Below are 25,841 nucleotides of genomic sequence, written 5' to 3'. Positions count from 1 at the left end.
CACGTATATATTAATGTATATACACGCCACGCATTTTAGTAACTCCAATGACACTTACCCTCTGTATGCCACTAGGCAGATGGTATGTGATACTGATGGTGCCACAGGTCTCATACCCAGGCAGGTGCTCCCCGCTGAAGGCGACATCCATGGACCCCTCCGGCTGGTTCCCCGTCAGGACGCCATACACCATGTTGCAGCTGGGACACACGGGTTTGAACTTCTTGAAGCTGTCATCTATGCACTCCCGACAGAACACATGGCCGCATTTCTTCAGCCATTTTGGGTCTGTGATTGGGCCAATATAAATAGGACTTCTGGTATCACTCATATCAAAGAGCTTGACATCATTGCTACTTCCCTTCCTTGCTACCTTCCCACTGCTATTTCCAGGCGGGACTGTACTATCCCCATAGGGAACTCCATTGATTTCAATCTTTATTACGACTTCTGGTCTGGTGGAATTATCCATGCCTCGTATCCTGTCTGTAATTGAAGAATGTCTTACATTCCTTAGCTCTCCGCCGACGGCATCAAGGTTGACGGTCAATGGATAGGGTGAGCGACTAGTGCCATGGAGGACACTGCCATTGTGATCAAATCCAGATGCGCTTTCATCCAAACATGTCTGACCGACGACAAGAGTTGCCTTGGTTGTCTTGGATTGTTGCCACTGTTGTTGTCGCCTACCATCATCGCCATGTCTATCAGTGGAGTATCCCTTGTAACTCAAATGATGGCTGTCATGTGTGGTGTCCCGGTGGGGCGCGTTATAGATGTTTGCCTGTAACATTGCACGAAAAGATACAGGATCTGACCTGGAATGCCTTGGAAAAGATTGTGATGGGATGTGACTTGAATGTACGTCAGCAACGTTCAGCGACCTGTTTCCAGATTCACCCCTTGTATCGCCATTGTGATTTCGGTCCGGTAAAGAAAACATGGTCTCATTGTTTGCTTTGTTGTACCCAGAGTAGCCTTCCCTTTCCTGTCCATGCCCATCAACTCCTTCGCGATGTGCATTATTTCTGTGTGTCGTGTCACCCGGGTTTGTCTGCATGGTCTTTACTGGTCTTCCATAATCATCACCCTGTCCATCTACATGCCTGTGCCCTGCTTCTCGTGTGTCACATCTGTTTTCACGGTCAGGCATGAAAGCATTATCCCATACCGCTGCCCTAGAAGATCCCGGTCCCATTGACCAACCTTGGTCATTCACAGTACGTGAACCTGGAACCGTTTCAGATCGCCTATCTCTGTGGCGTTTCTCACTTGTGTTCACCGCTCCTGTATGTATAAAGGTTTCATCACTCTCACTATCTTCATACCCATGGGTAATTGGTCCGTACCCCTCATCCGGGTATCTGCGGTTCTGGTATCTGTTGCGGTGAGAACCTGAACGGTAGTCTGTTGATACTTTTCTACACCTACCGGCATACTCACTTTCTGGTCTATATCTGTTGTGATTCTCATTTCCCTCGATCGATCCTGTATATTGATTTCGGTGAAAATTGGTTTCATCTCTCCTTTCATCTCCATAGCTAGCCCTATCCTCATCCTCTGTTCTTGAAACTGCAGAGGATATACAATTCCTAAAGGACATTAACTTCTGCATGGAGTTTCGACGTTTAAAGTTTTTCTCACGACGGAGAGGACTTCCTTTGTATTCACACTGGGTATACAATATGTCGCCGATGGATTTGTCGATTGTAACCAAAAACACCTTCTGCAGATGCTGGTTGTCAAACTTAGCCACGGCTTTCACAGCGGCCTGGGCAGCTTCTCCTGGAGATGCACCACCTCGACCTGACAAGCAAAGACATATACACGTTGAAAGGCAAACTTCAAACCGCATACAAGTATTAGTTTTGTGATTGTTCACGAGAGTTCATATAGATAATACTGCCATAAAGGAAGGATGAAAGTCAAGCTTTTCAAGAAGTTCACTTTGATGAAACACATGTACGGTGATGCACGGGTGAGGCTCCGAGAGACAAAGGTTCATAATCGAACCCACGTTCAGCGGATTCTGCCACAGCTAATGGTCGCTCCTCTGAATTGCGAAGACTCAGAACATATCTAATACAGGATATTATGTTAGACCAGTCTGTAAATAAAGACACTAACGTTGGACATAATGATAGGTGAGTTATGACACTGCTGCTGTATAAATGTTTTTTGGGACATCATGTCGATTCTTGAGTTATCACACCAGTAGTGTACAAAGGTTGTGTGGGTGATCATGTCGATCTTTGAGTAATGACACTAGTAGTGTACAAATGGTGTTTGGGATATCATGTCGATCTTTGAGAATGACACTAGAAGTGTACAAATCACATCACATGATAACACAATCTACGCATCCGTGCTGAAGGATTATGATATCCATTAGCCTAACACAACTCGATCTACAAACATGGAAATATAGCATCCTATCTACTTTCTGCTCTCGATATAACTACTGCAGTACCAGTTCACGATCGCCGAGCACAGCCATGTTGTTTACGGACGCGGGGACACCCACTTCTTGGTTCGACTGTTGGCTGTGCTTGACGAGTCCCTCTGGCTGTCTACCATGACAGATCAACATGGCACGGGAGACACATATGATACACACTAACCTACACAGGCTCAAATTACATATAATACGCGCCTGCCATTTCGTATGTACTCACCCTCGATGACCACGACGGGAAAGGAAATTATGTCACGATTCAACGGGTCAAAGTGAACCCATAGGTGTGTGTTGTATATGCTATCTAAGCATGTTGCGACAGATATAGATGTCGTCGGGGAGATAATGATAGTGAAGATTTCACTCGAAAACACCGACCTTTGAGTTGATTAGAATCATCAATATTGCAAATGCATATCAATTTTAATATATGACACCATAGGCTACGTATGATTTACTGCATTGATTAGTATTTACAATGTCTTAAATAGATATAACATTTCATTCACAGATTCAAAAATGATAGTTTCATACTTTTTTCATATTTATACAATTTATATTGCAATAGTTACACACAAACATATCAAAATACCATTGATTTATTAGGCATATGATAGCCAGTCGATGAAATGAGAAGTTGATTTTGAAATAGTAAGAGTATATTCTCCAAGGGAACATCGGTATTACCCTGAGTTGAGATAGGTGTGAGGTCTGCCTCGCCCGTCACATTATATCCAGTGAAACTAAGTGTCGTCTGCACTGGACTGTCACTGATACGCCGCGTCAAGTGTAGTCGGAAGGGAGGTAACTCCTCCTGCCATAGCATCGCCAGGGCTATCGCGACAAAGTCGTGCGATTCCGGGACAAATTACGGAAAGATGCGAGTCTTCGTCTACCAATTGCAGGGATCGATGCTCATGATGTCAATCACTGGATTGTGTGGTCCAGGCTCGATAATTTACAAACCGCTGTCATATAGCTAGAATATTGTTGAGTGCGACGTTAAACAACATAAAACAAACAAACAAAAATTTGATGCCAGGAGGGTGGGGGTTTGCATTCTCTGTTTGGAAATGTACGAATTCCCCTGACTGGTCGAACCACCTCTTCCCCTTACTTATACGTGGCTATCATCTGACCAAGAACAAAGTTGTAACACATACAGCATATTTGTAAACAGTGGCCATCCCATGCGTTTCGGCAAATATAATTGTCGTTTCTCCGAAGTTTAATATGGGATGAATAAAGGTGAAGTATGTTCCTCTATATTAGCTATCATGTATTAACAAGAGTGACAGTCCTTGAAGAATGATTGTTTTTGTTGTTGTTGTTGTTGTTGTTGTTTTGGTTTTTTGTTTAACGCCGCACTTAGCAGTATTCCAGCTATTTGACGGCTGTCTGTCAATAATTGAGTCTGGACCAGACGATCCAGTGATTGACATCATGAGCATCGATCCACGCAATTGGGATACGATGACAAGCATCAACCAAGTCAGTGAGCCTGACCACCCGATTCCGTTAGTCGCCTCTCATGACAAGCATAGACGCCTTTTACGACAAGCATGGATTGCTAAAGACCTATTCTACCCCGGATCTTCACGGGTAATTTGAAGAATGACATAAGGTATAACACTATATATATCTTTTCATTTCAACACATATTTGACATAAATTAAATACGTCATTCAGATGTGTATTTTCGAATTGAAACATAGACCAGATATCTTGGTCTGATAAGAATCCATGGTTATGAAAGCAACTACTTCGGTTTATCGTTGGCCGTCTTTGATCCTACGCCGCCTTGGCAAATAAGGGAAGTAACTCCTCCTTGCATAGCTTTCGTCAGAGAATCCTGGTTGTGGTTCATCTTTCAGTTCATGATGCGGCTCTGTTGTGTTTACATTAACTTATTCAATGTAAGTAACAGGATGTTTGAACTGTACAAAAGACTCGAGGAGACATATTTATATGTTGCATTGCTAGCCTCCAGTACATGCGCAATGTAATATGATTTGTTTGTTCGTTTGTTGTTTAACAACGCACTCCAGCTATATGACGGCGGTTTGTAAATAATCGAGTCTGGACCAGACAATCCAGTGACTGACATCATGATCATTGATACGATGACATGCCTCAACTATTGTGGCCGAGAGGGGACATCGCTTTTCTCGCTTTCTCGCTTTCTCGCTTTATTGTTTTATCGCTTTCTCGCTCTATCGCTTTCTCGCGGTATAGCAATATTCCCTCTTGGCCACGATATGGGTCGCATGCGTTATGTGTTTCTATACGATAAAAAAGTATATACGTGAAACAACATTAATGAATTGTCCTCAGTGTGGGCTGATGTTGGTTATAATCATAAAAGAGAGCTGAGATTTTTCCAAGTCGCGTTTCAAATTATACATATGGACGGAATGTTGAAATTTTCGCACTATCTACTTAAATATAATTTAATAGTAGAGACATATGTGCTTTAACAACAATCCACGTATTTCTGCGTAAAAAAGAAGTTGACTGATTTATGGCCCTATTTAGCTATTGGACCCCCCGCCCCCAGGCCAAGTTATCAAAACAAATCGCAAATAACACCGCTCAATAGCGCTGAGTAGTACGTCCTTCCTAAAAGGCAATAGTGTTTCCCTAAAACAATGCTTATATCAATGCTTATTCTGTTTGCGGAGTAGATGTCATCAAAGTGGAAGTCCTCACCCAAGCAATGGTTATACTACCGGATGTCCATTATGTAATTTCTAGTTTTTGGATGACATATTGTTCTCAGTAACCGTAATGTGGAAATAGATAGTTGATTGGTTTTATATTCAAGTTGGTATTTCCGCTATTCAAAGTGTCCAGTGAGGCCGTCTTATCAACAGTGACTGTCATTTCTGAGACATAAATGCAAGGTATAATTGCCGTATTCGACGTAATAAGCGCCCCGCTCTAATAAACGCCCACGGCAATATTTGCTAATATATTGGCTAGTAAACAATCCCAATTAGCACCCCTTCCGATTGATTAATGTACACAAGACTTATTTATTCGCGTATAATAAGCACTCGTTATATGCACACTTAATTATGGGCAATTTAATTCGGGAAAAATATATCTGTCGTACATAAACATTTCAGGCTGTCAGCATAAACCACGAAATTCATCTTTCAACTCAACTTCTTTTCACCAAAATAATATTCTAATTTTGAGAGCGCCCTGGGCGCTTATTACGTCGAATGCGGTTATTACGTCTACGCTAATTTGTTTGCATTTATAATTAACTCTAACGTTTATTTCAAGATTTACAGTACATACTATTCAAAAGAAGTTAAAGAACACCCGATTCCTTCATATGACTATGGTTAGTCATTAGAGGAAGTGATAGAGCGAGAAAGCGATATTTCCCATAATGCCGTACATTAAAATGGTTTTTGCTGACATTTAGTGATCCATTCCTGTAATTCTCACCGCTATTTTGCCTCTTATGATCAGATTTTTTAAACATCTTGTAGTAGATAAATAAGTTACAAAATACACAGGTAAGTTTTTCTCGTTTAGCTTGTATATTTTCTTGTAGTGTAAAAAGTATGCAGGATCACAGAATACAGATAGTCACTGTTCATATTTTCATTTTGTTCACAGTATCCCCCCTTCATTCCTCCATCAATCTTAAAACTGATAAAAAGGAGATCATATATTGACAAATAATTGTCAGTTTTATTAGCCAGTTTGTATTTTTTACAACGTCCAAAGAATATTTTTTTCGGGCATTAGATTTGGAATTGAAGCCGAATATGTGCTCGTCCGATTTCGGGGTCACAATTATGTTCATTAAGTTGCATGCACATTATGCAAACAAAAGATGTACATGTACACAGTTATATTTCCCTTACAAAATACAGATGAATTAGATATTTGTCTCTACCTTAAGTCACATATACGAATTTCGAGAGCGTCATTAACCGGTAACCCCATTCCTTGGACAACAGAAATGAAATGCGTCGTAAATAAAAAAAATTTTAAAAAACTCGTTTCTTATAATGACTTTCGATCAAACTGTCTTCGGGAATGAAATTTAATGCTTAAGTGCTTGTAAAATATAGTTTAACTTTCCCACCAGGAGAGACTAGATATCCAATTATAGTATAGGCTCAGACAGGAATATACATATTTATGTAGCAATTCTCTATCCATTTAAACTGTATGGTTAACAAGTGTGCGTTCTGATGTGAGTTATGTAAAACTGAAGTACAAAAGAAAGTACACACCCCTAAAATATCATATATTACGCATATGGTTGAAAAAGTTGTTACATGTTTGGCGCTATCGCTATGTAATGAACAAAACCAATGAGAGCATATCGCAGAAACGTAACCTAGACATTATGATAGGCAACAAAAGCACACATTGTGAAAATGGCAATTTACTCCATTTGCACGTGCAATGTGCGTAGAAACAGTATGAAAGGCAGTGGATTCTATCGTTCATTACACATTCAACGAAAAAAACACAAGACAAATGCCACGTTTAACAGCAGCGGAGCGAGAGAGAGCCGTGGGAATGTCCCCAGTGGGGGCGTCGAACAGTCACATCGCAAGGACCCTTGGCTGCACCAGGCAAACCATTATCAGACTCCTTCGTCGTGTCAACCAGACTGGCCAGACATCCGACCGCCCAAGAAGAGGAAGACCGAGAGTGACGACCCCTGCAGAAGACCGGTACATACGCACATTACACCTGCGCAACAGGTTCCTCACCATGGCATCAACAGCGTCGACAGCGTTAGGTCACCACATCAGCAGGAACACAGTCATGAGACGACTACGAGCTGCCGGTATCCGGGCTTATCGACCATTCCGTGGGATGACCTTGACCGCTCAACACCGTATCAGCCGTCTTCGCTGGGCAAGAAGAGTCAGACGCTGGCAACGTCGTGACTGGTCACGAGTCCTCTTTACCGATGAAAGTCGATTCAACCTCTACCATGCTGACGGTAGAGTGAGAGTCTACCGACGTAGAGGCGAGCGACTGGCTGGAGCATGTGTCCAACAAGTTCATCCTGTTGGCGGAGGCAGCGTTATGGTTTGGGGAGGCATTTGCCGCGAACAGAAGACGGATTTGGTCATTCTCCACCAGACCCTGACAGCCCAGAGGTACAGGGACCAAGTGTTACAGCCGGTGGTGATCCCCTTCATGCAGGGGCAAAGGCAGGGGTTTCTTTTTCAGCAAGATAACGCCCGACCACACACCGCTAGACTCACTATGGACTTCCTGAACCGTCAGAACATTCAGCTTTTGCCTTGGCCGTCACGCTCTCCGGACTTGTCACCCATTGAACACCTGTGGGACCATCTCGGTAGACAGTTGCGACGACGTGCACAGCCACCAACCACCATACCACAGCTGGAACAGGCTCTGCGAGAAGAGTGGCAGCGGATCCCTAATGACGTCATCCGACGGTTGACCTTTTCCATGAGAAGGCGTGTCCTGGCTTGCATTAACTCAAATGGGGGTCATACGAGGTACTAAGACCACTCGCATGGCCTTCATACCTGGGACTGTCATCATTTCTACAAGTGTGATTTTTGATGAGTGACCGCCTATGGACGTTATTGTCAACTGAACAGTTTTATGTGGCCACAAATCTTTAAATCCATTCTATACATGTTTGAAAATGACTCAACAATGACATTAAACATTACAATCACAATAAAGTTTGCCCCGTCTTCTTTTACTGTCAGAATAGTGGGGTGTGTACTTTCTTTTGTACTTCAGTTTAGTCATCTTCTACCTTTTTACACAGACAATGAGTCGGACACACACACACACACACACACACACACACATACATAATTTTGACAAAACTATACTTAAGATATACATAACATTTTATAATGATAGCTGATTTAATATATGTTATAGATAATCATAGTAATGCATTTCATATTGTTATCAACCTTAACTATGTGGCCACACTAATTATGTCTCTCAATATGTGTAGTTAACACATATCAACTGGAGGCAGTGGGGGTAGCCTAGTGGTTAAAGCGTTCGATCGTCAAGCCGAAGACCCGGGTTCGATTCCACACATGGGTACAATGTGTGAAGCCCATTTCTGGTGTTCCCCGTGATATTACTGGATTATTGTTAAAAGCGACGTGAAACCATTCTCACTCAGCGTTGTCCCCTCTCGGCCACCATACGGTGTTCGATCTCCGGCCCCGTCATACCAAGAGACGTTAAAAGATGGTACTTGTTGTGACCCTGCCTGGCGCTTGACATTAAGGGGCTAAAACAAGGACAGGTCAGTATGCTGTGTCTGAGTGGGGTATTCATGTTAAACTGCGTCATGGTATCTCAATGGGCTTATAAATCGGCATCAGTTCGGACCAGTACAAAGAACCACACAAACACAACCGTTTATGCACGTCGCTATATAAGTGCAATAGTCTTGAGCGACGTAAAATCCCATTTGACCTCACGTGACCTATAGCTAGCACGAGGAGTATCTACGTATAAACTCCCTGCAAAGTCCTACTTGAAATATAAATTTATATTGTTCCTAAAATACCAATTAAAATGTTACGTTTATTGCTCGTATAAAAAAAATCGTAACACAAGAAGATATCGTGGATGTGTTTTAGAACATTACATTTTTTACGCTCTACTTCGATGAATCACGGTATAAGGTGAGGTGAAATGGGGTTTAACGTCGCGTCCAAGATTATTGCAATTATATAGCGACGTGCATGTACGTGTGTGTGTTTGTGTGGCTGCTTGTACTAGTCCGGACTGATGCCGATTTATAGTGCTAGCACACTGAGATACCATGCCGCAGTTTAACATGAATACCCCACTCAGACACAGTATACTGACTCCGAGCCGACCAGTCCTTGTTTTAGCCCCTTAATGCCGAGCGCCAGACAGGGTAACAACAAGTACCATCTTTTAACGTCTTTTGGTATGACGCGGCCGGGGATCGAACCCCGGACCTTCCGCTCTCCGGGCGGACGCTCTACCACAAGACCACGGAGGCGGTCGAATCACGGTATAAGATTTACAAGATGAAAGCTGATCCCGATAATAGACGCTGACAAGGTAGATATTGTGACTGAACTGAAGGGAGCTTTACTTACATCAGACCGCTAATAGCGTCATTAGAGGTACAATGACATAATTTATATTATGTACAAGCTACATTCTGAGATTACAGAAAGTACAATTTCATGCCAATTAGTGTTTCATTAATATTTGATTTGTTGTCATCAGTGATTGTCAGTGATCCATTCACGGCTATTTTGCGTTTTGGGCCCAATTGAATCTGTTTCGGCGGATAATCGAGTCTGCTTATTCTCTAGGCTGACATTGTATATTTAAACAATGACATGAAAATAAAAGTGGAAAAATTCCGAGGCTTGCTGAGGGTTTTTGCCACATTTATCAACGAGTGTTAATATATTTGATCTCAAAAGACACGAGGGTGAGATTTTATTTATCATCCAACATCATTCTTCCAATTTGCAGTTTTTAGCAGAGCCTTCAGTGTAAAAAGTACTGCTATTAGTGATGTCATTTGATTGTGACGTCATGGTAACCAGTGACGTCACAATGGTCTGCAAAGCATTGTTATGTAATTTCATTGGTTCGATCCCCGACAGCGTCATACCAAAAGACGTTAAAAGATGGTACGTGTTGTTACCCAGTCTAGCGCTTGGCATTAAGGGGCTAAAACAAGGACTGGTCGGCTCGGAGTCACTATACTGTGTCTGAGTGGGGTATTCATGTTAAACTGCGGCATGGTATCTCGGTGGGCTAGCACTATAAATCGGCATCAGTCCGGACTAGTACAAGCAGCCACACAAACACGTACATGCACGTCGCTATATAATTGCAATAATCTTGGACGCGACGTTAAACCCCATTTCACCCCACCTCACCTTTGTATTACGCTGTGAAAAATGCAGTTGATTTAAAAGTGTTGTGTTCATAAATGTGTTATTGCTGTGTGACTAATAATATTTCTATCATCGAGGAAACAGAAGCTGTCAACATTATGGGATTTGCGCTTATGTGTGTGTGTGGGATTTAAACACATTGCAATTAGCTCCTCCACCACAATTTAACCACCACTCCCCCCCCCCCCCCCCCCCCCCTATAGGGTTCAATAGTATTGCACTATGTAGCGATGTGTGTGCCACCCTGAGGTTGTACTAGTTCGAACTAATGTTGGGTCATTAGCGCCAGCTCACTGAGATACCATGCCGCAGTTAAAATTGGATACCCTACGCAGGCACAGTAAAATGACTCAGACCTAACAAGTCCTTGTCTTATGCCCTAATTCCGAGAGGCAGGGAAACAACAAGTGCCATCTTAAATCGTCTTTTGATATGACTCACCCGAGGATCGAACCCCCGACCTTCCGTTCTCCGGGCACTGTACACTACGCCGAGAAGGCGATCCCCCTCGTCAATGAATGGTGTAAGGTGTATGACGTATACTACGAGTATGATACATGTAATCCAATTTGAATCAACACTTTGAAACTTAGTAAAAATGGAATTCAGATAATTCGATATATCAGAGTAAAGTTAATACAGGTGATACTGTATTTCCTAATTTGGTCTTCTATCAACACCCTAGTATTGAACTACGAATGAGTCGATATATTTAAGAATTGACGTCAATATGTGTTGCGTTTATAGAGTTATATACTTAAAGCCGGTGTGCACATATAATCAACGTACTGGATTTTCGTAAAGTTTGCCCATCGGTTTGTACATCAAGGTTAATGCCACTGGTTACAACATTTGTTGAAGCTTGGTTTTCTATATAAATGATATGATCACGAGTTACTCGATGTTTCCCTTGTCGTTACACCCTTCAGCAGATACGAATTGCTAGCTATCACACACAGACATGTAACGCCTCATTCAAATGTATATTTCATGTTTATTTCATTCACCATTGTTTCATTTGCTTTTTTTACATTGTTGAAATATATTACGAGCCGCAAGGTCTATTTAGGTGGGAGGTGAAATGTGGTGAGAATGTCATGTGATGGTGATGAGAATGTCATGTGATGGTGATAGGAATGTCATGTGATAGTGATGGGAATGTCATGTGTTAGTGATGGGGATGTCTTGTGATGTAATTGGAATGCCATGTGATAGTGATGGGAATGTCATGTGATAGTGATGGGAATGTCATGTGATGGTGATTGGAATGTCATGTGATAGTGATGGGAATGTCATGTGTTAGTGATGGGAATGTCTTGTGATGTAATGGGAATGTCATGTGATAGTGATGGGGATGTCATGTGATAGTGATGGGAATGTCATGTGATGGTAATGGGAATGTCATGTGATGGTAATGGGAATGTCATGTGATGGTGATTGGAATGTCACGTGATAGTGATTGGAAAGTCATGTGATGGTGATGGGAATGCCATGTGATAGTGATGGGAAATGTAACGTGTTAGTGATGAGAATGTCATGTAATAGTGATGGGAATGTCATGTGATGGTGATGAGAATGTCATGTGATGGTGATGGGAATGACATGTGATGGTGATGGGAATGTCATGTGATGGTGATAGGAATGTCATGTGATGGTGATGGAAATGTCATGTGATAGTGATGGGAATATCATGTGATGGTGATGAGGAAGTTTGTTTGATGGATGGCCTGAGATGGTGGTGAGAAACTCGTTTATGTTTTGAAACTGAGTGTTGTATTCATGTGCGCCCTACAAATCAGTGCATGTTGATATGTTGTTTGCTGACGTGCCCCAAAGACAGACGCTATCAGACGATAATAAAACAACTGTCTTCGTTTACATGGTTGTGTCGTGGCTTGTGGCTCGTGGCTAGTGATATGATATCCATTCACCTTTACCTCCGAGCTCACAATGAAAAGGAAGACACACCCCTATACCGTGTCACTACTTTGTACAACTGACCAACCATATAGTGGCTGAAAAACAATCGGGGTAAAAGCCTCGGCAATAAATGTAGGTCAGATACATCTGTGACTGGATGGACTGTACCTTCTGGTGTTAGGTGACAATAGATGTCGCAATAGTGGGAGGTGTTGGGGTTAACGTCGCTTTGATCAGTGTGTACGTTATATCACGGCGTGTTACTGGAGGTCATCCAATGGTGACGGAGAGTCTGTTTGTCTCAATCATAGATCACAACTAGTGATACTCTGGGACATCATTTCAGAACTGATAGGGATTGTCAATCTGTAAAAGTCCAACTCACAGACCTCGGTTAGGTGAACAGCACGTTCACCATAGATCTAGGTAGGTCATCTTTGTTGTAGGATATGCAAATGACTGTATGTATCGTAGTAGCGTCATCATGGGTATACCTGCAGATCTGTCCCGTGAAGATCTGGGTTGTAATCGTCTTCAGCAACCCGGGCTTGTCGTAAGAGGCGACTAACGGGATCGGGTGGTCAGGCTCGCTGACTTGGTTGATGCATGTCATCGTATACCAATTGCGGAGACCGGTGCTCATGATGTCAATCACTGCATTGTCTTGTCTAGACTCGATTATTTTTACAGACCGCCATCATATAGCTGTAATATTGCTATGTACAGCGTTAAACAACAAATAAACTAAAAAACAAACTTGCAGATCTATGTTACAAAATGATGACATTTTGAAAAACATCAATTCTGACATGACGAACGAACTCCGAAAAGCAATGTTTGATCCGCGACATTATTTCTGGGGCTGGCAGCGGGGCATGGAGCAGGGCTAGCGGGGTATGGAGCATGGGCTTGTGGGGCATGGAGCATGACCTAGCGGGTATGGAACATGGGCAAGCGGGGCATGGAGCAGGGGCTAGCGGGGCATGGAACATGGGCTAGCGGGGCTTGGAACATGGGCTAGCGGGGCATGGAGCATGACCTAGCGGGGCATGGAACTTGGGCTAGCGGGGCATGGAGCAGGGGCTAGCGGGGCATGGAACATGGGCTAGCGGGGCATGGAACATGGGCTAGCGGGGCATGGAGCATGACCTAGCGGGGCATGGAACTTGGGCTAGCGGGGCATGGAGCAGGGGCTAGCGGGGCATGGAACATGGGCTAGCGGGGCATGGCGCAGGGGCTAGCGGGGCATGGAGCCTCAGCATGTGGGCCATGGAGCATGACCTAGCGGGGCATGGAACATGGGCTAGCGGGGCATGGAGCAGGGGCTAGCGGGGCATCGAACATGGGCTAGCGGGGCATTGAGCAGGGCTAGCGGGGTATGGAGCATGGGCTTGTGGGGCATGGAGCATGACCTAGCGGGTATGGAACATGGGCAAGCGGGGCATGGAGCAGGGGCTAGCGGGGCATGGAACATGGGCTAGCGGGGCATGGCGCAGGGGTAGAGCGGCATGGAGCATGGGCTTGTGGGGCATGGAGCAGTGGCTAGCGGGGCATGGAGCAGGGGCTTACCGGGCATTGAGCAGGGGCTTGCCCGGCATGGAGCAGGGGCTAGCGGGGCATGGAATATGGGCTAGCGGGGCATGGAGCAGGGGCTAGCGGGGCATGGAACATGGGCTTGTGGGGCATGGAGCATGGGCTAGCGGGGCATGGAACATGGGCTTGTGGGGCAAGGAGCAGGGGCTAGCGGGGCATGGAGCAGGGGCTAGCGGGGCATGGAGCAGGGGCTAGCGGGGCATGGAACATGGGCTAGCGGGGCATGGCGCAGGGGCTAGCGGGGCATGGAGCCTCGGCATGTGGGCCATGGAGCATGACCTAGCGGGGCATGGAACATGGGCTAGCGGTGCATGGAGCAGGGGCTAGCGGGGCATCGAACATGGGCTAGCGGGGCATTGAGCAGGGCTAGCGGGGTATGGAGCATGGGCTTGTGGGGCATGGAGCATGACCTAGCGGGTATGGAACATGGGCAAGCGGGGCATCGAGCAGGGGCTAGCGGGGTATGGAACATGGGCTAGCGGGGCATGGCGCAGGGGTAGAGCGGCATGGAGCATGGGCTTGTGGGGCATGGAGCAGTGGCTAGCGGGGCATGGAGCAGGGGCTTACCGGGCATTGAGCAGGGGCTTGCCCGGCATGGAGCAGGGGCTAGCGGGGCATGGAACATGGGCTAGCGGGGCATGGAGCAGGGGCTAGCGGGGCATGGAACATGGGCTTGTGGGGCATGGAGCATGGGCTAGCGGGGCATGGAACATGGGCTTGTGGGGCAAGGAGCAGGGGCTAGCGGGGCATGGAGCAGGGGCTAGCGGGGTATGGAGCAGGGGCTTGCCGGGCATGGTGCATGGGCTTGTGGGGCAAGGAGCATGAGCTAGCGGGGTATGGAACATGGGCTAGCGGGGCATGGAACATGGGCTAGCGGTGCATGGAACATGGGCTAGCGGTGCATGGAGCAGGGGCTAGCGGGGCATGGAACATGGGCTAGCGGGGCATGGAGCATGACCTAGCGGGGCATGGAACTTGGGCTAGCGGGGCATGGAGCAGGGGCTAGCGGGGCATGGAGCCTCGGCTTGTGGGCCATGGAGCATGACCTAGCGGGGCATGGAACATGGGCTAGCGGGGCATGGAGCAGGGGCTAGCGGGGCATCGAACATAGGCTAGCGGGGCATGGAGCAGGGGCTAACGGGGTATGGAGCATGGGCTTGTGGGGCATGGAGCATGACCTAGCGAGGCATGGAACATGGGCTAGCGGGGCATGGAGCAGGGGCTAGCGGGGTATGGAGCAGGGGCTTGCCGGGCATGGAGCATGGGCTTGTGGGGCATGGAGCATGAGCTAGCGGGATATGGAACATGGGCTAGCGGGGCATGGAGCATGGGCTAGCGGGGCATGGAGCATGACCTAGCGGGGCATGGAACATGGGCTAGCAGGGCATGGAGCAGGGGCTAGTGGGGCATGGAGCATGGGCTAGCGGGGCATGGAGCATTGGCTAGCGGGGCATGGTCCTGGTACTGATGTAACGTACAATGTTGGCATAAATAATAATCTTAAGAGTTCTCCTATACAAAAATATCTATAGATTTGTGTCACTTCTACATATGCCTTTGCAACGGAGTGCTCGTTAACAGAACCACGACTCGTCCGTTTTACAGCTGTTCTTACTGCATTTCTAATGCTGCTACTAATTGACTGAATATCAGTGCTGAACTGGATGAGTCGTTACCGGCTCCCTGTCCATCGAGTATCGGCAGGTAAACGGTCCATTACTGTACAAGAAAGAACATGGTTTTATCCCAAGATTTTCCTTAAAACAACATCTTAATCATGCTACCATCACACCAAAGTAGTTCTATCCCGTTCTACCCCGTTCTGGACAAAATCCTAGAACGGGCTGTGATCACGGTAGATAGCGTAGTTTCGCTAAAATACGATGCTAGTTCGTTCATTAGCAGTCCTCAATACGTCTATCTCGTTCTTATCTCGTTCTTAGCCAGTCTGCAGTCCGTTTGTATCCAGTTCAGATCGTGTAAAAGTGCCCGTTCACCTCATCCCGACGTTTCCAGGCAGTTCGAGCACGTCCGTAGCCGTTCTCAACCCGTTCTTAACCAGTTCAACCTCGTTCTACCTCGTTCACAATACGTCCAAGCCAGTTCTAACTAGTTCTTAACCAAACCAACTCGTTCGCAGTACGTCCCAAGTGCGTGTGTATTCGCGTCCTGGCCCGTCCTGGCCCGATACCGAGCGCGTTGTAGTCAGTCTTCATTCAAGTTCAGGGCTCCGAGCTGTACACATCATGCCTCCAAAGAGAAGTCGACCCGGTCGGTGTGCACACGTACTGAAATTTATGTCCGACTGCACCGCGTCGTAACACGTCCGTAGTAGGTTCGAAGTACGGCAACTCCGTTCGAAGTACGGCAATTACGTTCGTAATACGTCTTTCTCGTTTTGAGTACGTTGTCAATCCGAATAATTGCAGAACGGGATGGACGGGATAAAATTTTGAGCAGACTCAAACTTCTGGAGCACCCTCCCCGTCCGAGCCCGTTCATGAAGTTCGTAAAAAGACTGTCAATAGTTGCTACTACGTCCACCACGTCCATACACAGTTGGAGCCCGTTCGACAACATGTTCACTAGTTTGGTGTGATGGGGGTTTAAAGCATCATGTATATTCCAGAGGGGAAGGCTTTAATGTCGCCTGAATATTAGAAATATTTTAACCAACCAACCATAAAATGGAGGTCGGATTCTATTCAGGGAGTCATCATTATTTAAATACGGGTAAATATTCTTTAAAGCTTATTTTTTTAGAAACAGCCTTAAGGAGGCTGTGCATAATATTGATATCCCATATTAGAAATATTCGACTCGTGGTCATTGTTTATTGAACAATAAATCACAACAGGGACAATAAACCACTAGGGTCTGCACCCTCTTGGTTTATTCTCCCTGCAGTGGTTTATTGTACGATATACTCCCACTCGTCGTTTATTGTTTAAATAAGGAAAAGTACTGCCAACCCGAGCAGTTGACAGATTAATAATTCATTAGTTAATTAAACTTACCCCCACAATATTTTAATAAACACTTGGATCAGGTGATTTATTCTTTGAGTTAGTTTCACTTTAAGAAGTATAATGTTGGGGAATAGCACATAATCACTTTATTCAGAACATAATTACAACATATGTCTAAGGAATTGTAAGTAAGAACTGCAAGTACATTTGACCCCGCGACGCGCATATCATGCAGATCCATTACATAATCATAGTTTTAAGTAAATGTTTTTCTTTCAAGACAAACCATCACCATGGCCTATAAACAAGCGTTCACGAAAAGGGTATATGACAAGTTACGTGAACAACTTTGGAAGGCGTTAAGACAGAATAAAGACTGTGACGTCATAATCAAGGTAGACGCCGATGTGTTTCATTGCCACAAGGTCATCCTGGCAATGACGTCACCTTATTTTGATGCCAAGTTTGCCTCGGGTTTCAAGGGCACCGACGAGAAGGTCATGGAAATACAGTGCATGAGCCCGGAAACCTTCAGGAATGTGTTGGAGCACATATACCGTAATAACGCAGCCTTGAAAGCATCCAATGTGCTTGATGTGTTGCAAGCAAGTTCCATGTTTCAAATAGAATCCCTTACTAAGCGCTGTGAAAAGTTTCTTATAGATATGTATAGGATGAGTCAATCGTGGGTGAAACAGTGGCGCGCTGCACGGAAGTATAACCTAGAGATATTGCTCGAAATGACAAATAGTTTCATGTTTACAAACTTCAAGACAATATCAGAAACGGCTCTGTTTACAAGTCTGACCGCGGTCGAGCTGTGTGAGATTGTTGCCAGTGATGAGCTGAGAGTGACTCATGAGGCAGATGTTTTGAAGGCTGTTCTCCTGTGGACAAAATCTCAAGAACGTTTCTCAGATACAGATCTAACCCAATTGCTCTCTCACGTATCAATTAACCAGATTTCTGATGCTACATTCAAATCCACAATATTCCCTTTACTCCAAACTCTCAGAGAGAAGGCACGCGATATTGTGGAAGATGTAAAGAAAGAACAGCATGTGTTGAGAAAACTGGTTGTGAGACACAACGACAAGCCTCGGAATATCCTATTTGGATATTTGGAAATCCATGGCAAAAAAGCACTAAAGATGTACTCTTTGGAGGATCACAAGACGTACGATGTCCCAGCACTTCCAGGTATACACAATGTCACTGGAATACCAAGAGCCTTCGCGTTCAAAGGTGATCTGATGTTCACCAGCCTTAGCAGTGTCTATAGGCTCAATGAACAGACATGGTCGTGGGATAATATGAGCCTACCGCCAATTCATGTCATCCAGATACTGAGTGTGCAGCATAAGCTGTATGTGTTTGGTGTATCCGATGATGGTGTGCAGCTACTAAGGTATAAAGGAGATGAGGAGGTTGCGTGGGAGCTGGTTGGTGCCATTGAAGGAGAAATGGCAAACTGTTCGGCAGCTGCTGTGGGGGACACGATCTATTTAGTTGGAGAAGATCTCACCGCTCACTCCCCATCACAGGTTAGGGAAAAGGTTTTCATCCTTAATGCATTTGGAGCTGATGCAGTTTCATGTCTGGGAAGATTTCAGCCTCCACTATCCCAGGGAAAGTTTTCTGTATCCATAGCTTCCAAGGACGACAAGATGTATTATTTGACGACAGAATCAGAATTCGGAGTGATTAATGATGCCAATTCCCCAAAGGGTATTACACGATTTCATCAGCTTGACGGTGCCAGTGGCTGCTCTCTTAGTGGGAAGGGAAACGAGTTAATGATTCTGAAGACAGTTGAATCTAAAACCCACATTTACACCGTGGATTTGGAGGAGATGGCTCTCCATCTATTTGAAGACGTTCCTGCACTATATGATGGTCGTCTTGGTGTCATCAAAACCTCAATCATCGACAAATCCTCTGAAGTTGAGAAAAGGGTACAAAGGTCAAAGGAGACATCTAGACACCCCTATTCAGGTAGGGTCAAACATTCTTTATTTCACTCAGATCACTGTCCTATGTCATGTGTATAACATTAAGGTAACCTAAGTTCCTTCAATATGTACAGCTGTTCTAGATATAGAACGATGGTACGACTGCCATATTAGAAATGGGGGGCATGGGTTTGCCCAGTCGTCTACGGCGCCGCGATTCGCTGTGCAGAGTTGCGTCCCTTGGGCACGCCAGAAATCTATGATTGTGGGTTCGAATCCCGGTTCGCCCCTATTATGTTTCTAGGTTTGTCAGCACCATACCCGTGCTCGTGGGTTTCACCGAAGTGGTAAACGCCTAAGACTTCCATCACTTCGGGCTTTCCTCCCACATTAAGCTGACACTCCGCGATATAACTGGAATACTGTTAAAAGCAGTATTAAACCCAACTCACTCACTCACTATTCGAAATGTCATCAGGTCATCAAAGATTTCCTACTTTTGTGCCTTATGAATTGTACTTTAATAACGGCACAGTGGGTGTGGGTTTTTTTAATTTTAGCCCTGTGTCCAATACCCGGTTATTATAGAAACAGCAAGTTTGAATATACAGTGTTCTTTATTTTCAGATTTGGAATTGGACAAACGTTCACACTCTGATCTCACTGTGATCGTTGGCGATGCATCATTCCCGTGTCACAAGATCATTGTCAAGTTTATGTCACCATATATGGAGAAACATTTGTCAGCTGGGGATGGTGAAATGACGTTGGAGAATGTAGATGACAATGCCTTCAGAGATATCCTCAACTTTATGTACACTGGTGTTCTACCGCCGCTGTGTGAAGACAACATCGCTGCCGCCCTACAAGCAGCAACCGTGCTGCAAATGGACGATCTTCAGACAGATATTGAAATGAAAATCAAGGTCATCAGCAAGGACAAGTCGCCGAATATCAAAACTTTCAAGGACTATCTGTAGTTAGGTTTGCCACAAGAGGCCGTGCTTATGAACGTCCCCAGAACAACTAGTTATGAAGCCTATTTACACTTAAGGTTACTCTCAGAGTGACCCAATGCTGTATCCCCCTGGTCTAACGTTTGAAAGTAGTTCTGAACAAAAGAACTCATATAATCAAGATATTATTCAAATCTGTTTCTTGTAGTGGAGGACCATTTGATATTTAGCTGGGGTCGGGTTTTTTGGGTAGAATCATGTTTTTTTCGTCATTGAGATATTTCTTTTCTTCTTAAAATTGAGCTGAGATTTGTTTTTTACAACACATTTCAAATTCAACCTGGGGAAAGAATATTAAACTTTATTTCTCACTCTTCACTAAAACATAATAACTGTATAGATGAAGGTGATTTTAAAACAGAACAATGGAATAGCAGTATAACAAAGCATTTTCATGTAATAAAAGACCATTTTTACAACAAATTGACAGAAAATTGGTCAACTTGACATGTTTGTACTCACAACAACTGGAGGAATGTACTATTCAATCGTGGATGATTGAAATAAATAGCATCTCGATGTAAACTGACAAACGAAAGATACGATACCAGAATCAATTAGCCTGCAACAATACCCAGATCAGTGGAACTTGAGTTTGAAGTGAAACATTTGATGACTTGCAGAATGCCAACCTACAAAGTTATGGGTAAAAAAGAAATGATGTACTGTTCGTTTACATCTAAACCGTTGGACAGAGACAAATAACATGCTAAGATCAATTGTACAATTAAAAGAGCAAGCCATTGGTATGATACATCAAAAAGCAAAGCATGACAACGTTTCAAGGGCGTCCATGTTGTGCCCTCGGTTGGTACTTTACGGTCCAGGGTGAACGACGGAAGACAAAACTCAGGGGTGAAGTTTAAGGAGACAGTATCCATGTTTATTGTTGATTGGGAATAACGTCCGAAAAGGTACATATTGATAGTAATCACATGACTGAACACACACCGGGACCAGGTGGCCGGTGTTCCCGGTTCACAGACCCGCTATGCCCCTTACACAGGTAGGAAGTCAGACAGCGATTCTTCATGGTCGATGGAGTCATTGCTGAGGCGGTGGCCTTGCCTGACACCACGACTAACTGTACAATCCGTCCGCTTCTGTCGGTCTCAAAAATGCACATTTCAGGAAACCATTTCGGAGGCACTAAAAGAAAAGGATTGGCGTTACATTCTAATATGTGTAGATGACATCATAACATTTTGTGTAAAGAAAACATTTCACCCTCGATATCCAGCCTAGGCTTATTTTGAAAGCTTGACCACTGTTACTGCCAGGTGAATATTATAAGCACTGACTTTTACTGTAACCATTAACCTTTTACTGATATTTTAAACTGCCATTATATTATGTACTGCCATTGTAAATGATGAATAGTAATTGTTTTGATTTGTAAACCTAGTTAATATTATAATACAATTGTTAATTGTATACCATTTGTTGGGTGTTTGTTGGCTTCATAATATGGATACTGAGGTATATCATACTACTACATTTACATGGTATGTGTAATGACATAATAAGAGGGGGTGAATAAAAAACAATATCCCTATCAAAAGTTGAGTAGTATATAAGTAGTTTCACTAGTTCCAAGAAAGAAACGTTATACATTTCACCTTGCTTCAGAGATTCACCTCATTTACATGGCCTGTAGTGTTGGGTATGTGCATATGTTGACACACCTCACACACCCAAACACGTGACTGGTGACATTGTGTAATTCTTGATATATGGATTTAGTAAAAGGACTTTCGTGTCACTGAACTTTCGGGACCATCACTTGATTGTCTGGTATGTTTGTAGGACGCCGTCGCATGGCAGGAGTACTCCTGTGCGGCGTTAAGCAAGACACTTACAATTTAATGCATAGTGTACGCTGGGCGGGTGCCACCGGTAGGCTGGGACATGATTACCCTTTTCGCGAAAACCTGGTGTCATCACTGTTTTCAGTGATCCATTCATGTAACTTTCACCGCTTTTTTTCTTTTTCGCCCAATGGAATCGGCTTCAGCGGATAATCAAGACTGGTTATACATTGTCGTTGACGTTATATATTCATCATATTACGGATGGTCATGCCATGCAATATATAATAGAGACAGACCCGTGAAGATTCGAGGTAGAAAATGTCTTCAGCAACCCATGCTTGCCGTAAAAGGCGACTATGCTTGTCGTAAGAGGCGACAAACGGAACGGGTGGTCAGGTTCGCTGACTTGGTTGATGCATTTCTTCATATCCCGATTGAGTTGATCGACGCTCTTGATGTCAATCACTTGATTGTATGGTCCAGGCTCGATTATTTACAGACCGCCTCCATATAGATGGAACATTGCCGGGTGCTGCGTTAAACAACAAACAAACAAACAAACAACCATGAGACAGGTGTGAGCAGAGGTTTTTTCCATGAATAATTATGTTGACTTGATAGTTTCGCGTCTCTCAATGCCTTCTGATAGAGACACCTTATAAACTTCACCTTTACGTGTACCTCAGAGTTCGCTGTGGAGAAGATGACACGATCCCTAAACCCAATGACAACCACGTACAGTTGGCCCGTAACGCAACGTCACATTAGATCGAAGTATGTTGGGCAAGTCATGGCAAGAAATGTAGGTCAGTTTCATCTGAGCCTGGTGACACTCTGTCTGATGATATAAGGTGACACAGATAGGGAATAGAGGTTTAACCTCGTTATGAACAGTATTTCTCTGAGCAGGGTATCAACTCGGTGAGGACGGCCCGAAGAGGTGCAGGTGTAGAAGTTGAGATATATGACAGCTTGACCTCAGCATGGGTAGGTAACTTTCCTGTAGGACATACGCTTCACTGTAAGTGTTGTACAGGTAATACGGATTGATAGACTAGAGTTAGGAGGAGCATAACTGCTCTCACATCAGTGTTACACGCATTTGTTCCACGACGAAGTGTGCTTCAATGTTTTCTGTAATATAGACTTAACATAGCTGTAGAGCTGACACCCACTTGAGGTACACTGGTCTTATGCTAATATAGTAACATTATAGGTTATGAGGGTGAGCATGAATTTGCCAGAGGACAAAACTAAACCAAATATGTTTGTATTTGTTTCACACCTATTCATCTCTTCAATGTCATTCAATCAAAATAAACACAATATGCACGCAAGTTCCATGTTCCTTTTAGAACAACCATCACAACTCCACCTAGTCACTGACATGAATAGTCAGTCAAGGTTTACTAATATACAGGTCCTGGATATTTCATGTACTCCCACGCTGACCCACGAACAATTTTTTCAGCCTTTATTTAGTTTTATTCAGGTAATTTCGTGAAACTTTATTTTCGCATTTTATTACACCTTTTCACCCCATTACATAAATTATCACTTTTGATATGCTGGAGATATATTTGATTTGCTGGAGAGGGCCTGGGATATTTTGATACGCTGGAGAGGACCTGGGATATACTGATTTTCTGGTGAGGACCACGGATATATTTGAAAAAAATGGTTCCAGAATATCTTTGCATGAGGATAAAATGAGTATATTTGTTCGATAAAACAAATATGTTGTAAAAACAATTATTTTATTTCTTTCAGAAATGGAAATTTCACACAAATCCCTATTCATGGCGGGTTTAAAGAAGTCCCTGGATGGAGGGTCATACTCGGATCTGACAGTGGTCGTTGGTGATGTATCATTCCCGTGTCACAAGGTCATTGTCAAGTCCATGTCGCCTTATATGGAGCAGCGATTGTCAGCTATGGATGGTGAAATGACGTTGGAGGATGTAGATGTCAATGCCTTCAGGAATATCCTAAATTTCATGTACACAGGTGTTCTACCGCCGCTACATGAAGACAACATCGTCTTCCTCATAAACACAGCAACAGTACTTCAAATGGATGACTTCAAGCTGGCTATTGAAGAGGAGTTCAGGCATTGTGACCTCATAGGGGCGCATATTTATTTGACTTTGCATGATCTAGCTATCAAAAATAAAGTCTCGACCATCAAGATGGATGTATATCACTTTATCCTTCGTCATTTTGAGTATATATGGAAGAAAGGGGAACTGAATGGCATGAGTTTCCGTCAGCTGTATGATGTCGTCCTTCACAAAGAACTTATAGTGTCAAGTGAGTTTGTGCTGCTGAAAGCCATCGTTGACTGGGTTCTAGCTCAGAGTCAAGTGTCATGGGATGAGACCAAACTGCTTATCTATGCAGCAAGGATGCCATTGATTACAGAGCAGAACATACAGAAACTGAGGTGCACGGACCAGGTGGCAGCCAATCAGCGTCTCAGTTCTCTACTGCTGGAGATATGGGAGCGGGACCATACGGAGATTCCTTACAAGAGGGACAGAGACCCGTCTCCCGAAGCTCCAATCAAAACTTATATGGACTATCTGTAGTGACTGAGTGAGGCTTTACACTGATCTAAGCAGTATTACGGCGGATATAGGCAACCAGTAATGAGGCACAATTGTAGCTAGTGAAAGGGGATATTGTGTATAGCAGAGACACCGGTCGGTGAAACATAACTCTTACTCTGCATATTTGAAGAACTGTCTTTGTTTGTATCCTATATTCTGTGCCTTAAACCATTGTTCAGAAGTGCATTGTGTAGCAAAATATCCTATAGTTACGTAAAATTATCAACTTTTATACGGTTAAGCCTATTTGTGCTTCACCCATGCAAAGAATCAAACCCGTGTCTTCGTAGTGATCGGATGCTTAAATCTTTTGGCTTACCACCGCACTATTCACTGGCTTCGACCGGTTGCAGGGGACCAATTCTAACCTGGAGTGATTGAGAGGTGTCCAACAAGAGTTTATCGGTAATAAATATCTTATAAATAAGTATGATTATTACTAAGTCACTCACTAACTCGCTCACTCACTCATCAATAATGGTATATTATCGCAAACTACAACGGTGTGCATTTTCTGTTACAAATCATTTTTTTCAATATATTCAATAGATACAATAAATTATTACATTTACAAATTATATCTGTACTTTCACTGGTTAATAAATGGTCACATTACATATACTTTCCTTAAAACTTAGCATTGCCCTGAGATCCTACTTGCCGTGCAGCGATCAGAAGTGGTATTGTCCTGCGCGGTTTAGCCAATGGAATCAGCGAGAATGTAACAGTGTAAGAATCTACATCGAAACGTCGCTAAATGCAATAAACCAGAAGGTTTAGGTTTTCTTATTTCCTCACTAACTTCAAGAATGCCAATCAAACAGTTCGTAACGCAAAGCTTGTTGTGAAGCAGTATCTCCTGCCACTGCCTCTGTCATCTGGAGTCACGATATGCCTGAAATATTGCCGATGTGACTTAAAATTTTAACTCACTCACTCACACTGTCATCTTGAGTGATTGAATTATGGTTGAATTTTGATGGTTATAAATAAATCAAATGTTTCCTGTTTACATTACGTAATAAAACAACTATTGACCACAATTCGGGGAATATCATGTTTTATGGACCCAGGAAACCGATACTGAAAGGTCAATGATTGATAAGCATCAGATGATTTACATGTGTCAGGTATGTTTGTTTTATTTTGTTTGTTGTTTAACGCCGCACTCAGCAATTATTCAGCTATATGTCGGCGGTGTGTATATAATGGAGTCTGAACCAGACAATCCAGTGATTGACATCATGAGCATCGATCCATGCAATTGGGATACGATGACATGCATCAACCAAGTCAGAGAGTCTGACCACCCGATTCCGTTAGTCGCCTCTTACAACAAGCATAGTCGCCTTTTACGGCAAGACTAGGTCGCTGAAGACCTATTCTACCCCGGATCTTCACGGGTCGTTAGGTTTTTTAATTATGTTGATAATGAAAACACAAAAACACTGAATTGACATATAGTACTCAAAGAAAGTAAAAGAATATCCGATTCTTTCATATAACTATAGTTAATCTATGTGTCAGTGGTTTAGATTTGGATAGTTACACCACGGTGTGGGATTCATTG

The 25,841-nt window shown here is 43.8% G+C and overlaps 3 protein-coding genes across 10 annotated transcripts in view; 2 read left to right on the top strand and 1 right to left on the bottom strand.

Annotated features, from left to right (window-relative positions):
- The window catches only part of LOC124131666, a 47,801-nt gene that overhangs the window by 8,661 nt on the left and 13,299 nt on the right, over nucleotides 1-25,841 (bottom strand). For 6 of the 7 annotated variants that reach the window (XR_007220177.1, XM_048393723.1, XM_048393719.1 and 3 more), the window contains exon 4: nucleotides 59-1,533. Coding sequence is in view for 6 of the 7 variants with exons in the window: in XM_048393723.1 (XP_048249680.1) it covers nucleotides 59-1,533 (1,475 nt within the window). In the remaining variant the exon portion in view is untranslated. The remainder of the gene's footprint in view (nucleotides 1-58; nucleotides 1,534-25,841) is intronic. The other variant, XM_048393728.1, reaches the window with a different exon arrangement.
- Nucleotides 12,590-21,746, top strand: LOC124131668 (kelch-like protein 20). Of its 2 annotated transcripts, none has more exons than XM_046495103.2 (3): nucleotides 12,590-12,747; nucleotides 17,164-18,878; nucleotides 19,463-21,746. In XM_046495103.2, the coding sequence occupies exons 2-3, from the start codon at nucleotides 17,177-17,179 to the stop codon at nucleotides 19,813-19,815; spliced, it is 2,055 nt and encodes a 684-aa protein (XP_046351059.2). In that variant the 5' UTR covers nucleotides 12,590-12,747; nucleotides 17,164-17,176; the 3' UTR covers nucleotides 19,816-21,746. The 2 variants fall into 2 exon arrangements, with proteins under 2 accessions (XP_046351059.2, XP_048249701.1); XM_048393744.1 differs by lacking the exon at nucleotides 12,590-12,747 and adding an exon at nucleotides 15,536-15,618.
- LOC124131669 (kelch-like protein 41b) lies at nucleotides 21,778-25,507 on the top strand. The gene is made up of 2 exons (XM_046495105.2): nucleotides 21,778-22,649; nucleotides 23,433-25,507. The coding sequence occupies exons 1-2, from the start codon at nucleotides 22,646-22,648 to the stop codon at nucleotides 24,248-24,250; spliced, it is 822 nt and encodes a 273-aa protein (XP_046351061.2). The 5' UTR covers nucleotides 21,778-22,645; the 3' UTR covers nucleotides 24,251-25,507.

This window comes from Haliotis rufescens, unplaced genomic scaffold (assembly GCF_023055435.1).
Source record: "Haliotis rufescens isolate VD_foot unplaced genomic scaffold, xgHalRufe1.0.p SCAF_1, whole genome shotgun sequence".
Classification (NCBI taxonomy): Eukaryota; Metazoa; Mollusca; class Gastropoda; order Lepetellida; family Haliotidae; genus Haliotis; species Haliotis rufescens.
Note: the sequence above shows the minus strand (reverse complement) of the source record. Positions and strands in the feature narration are given on the sequence as shown.

What these genes read in the sequence shown, in the direction of transcription:
- LOC124131668 (XM_046495103.2), top strand. Translation starts at nt 17,177, where the DNA reads ATGGCCTATAAACAAGCGTTCACGAAAAGGGTATATGACAAGTTACGT. An exon ending in ATCTAGACACCCCTATTCAG is followed by an intron (nt 18,879 to 19,462) that starts GTAGGGTCAAAC and finishes CTTTATTTTCAG; the next exon opens with ATTTGGAATTGGACAAACGT.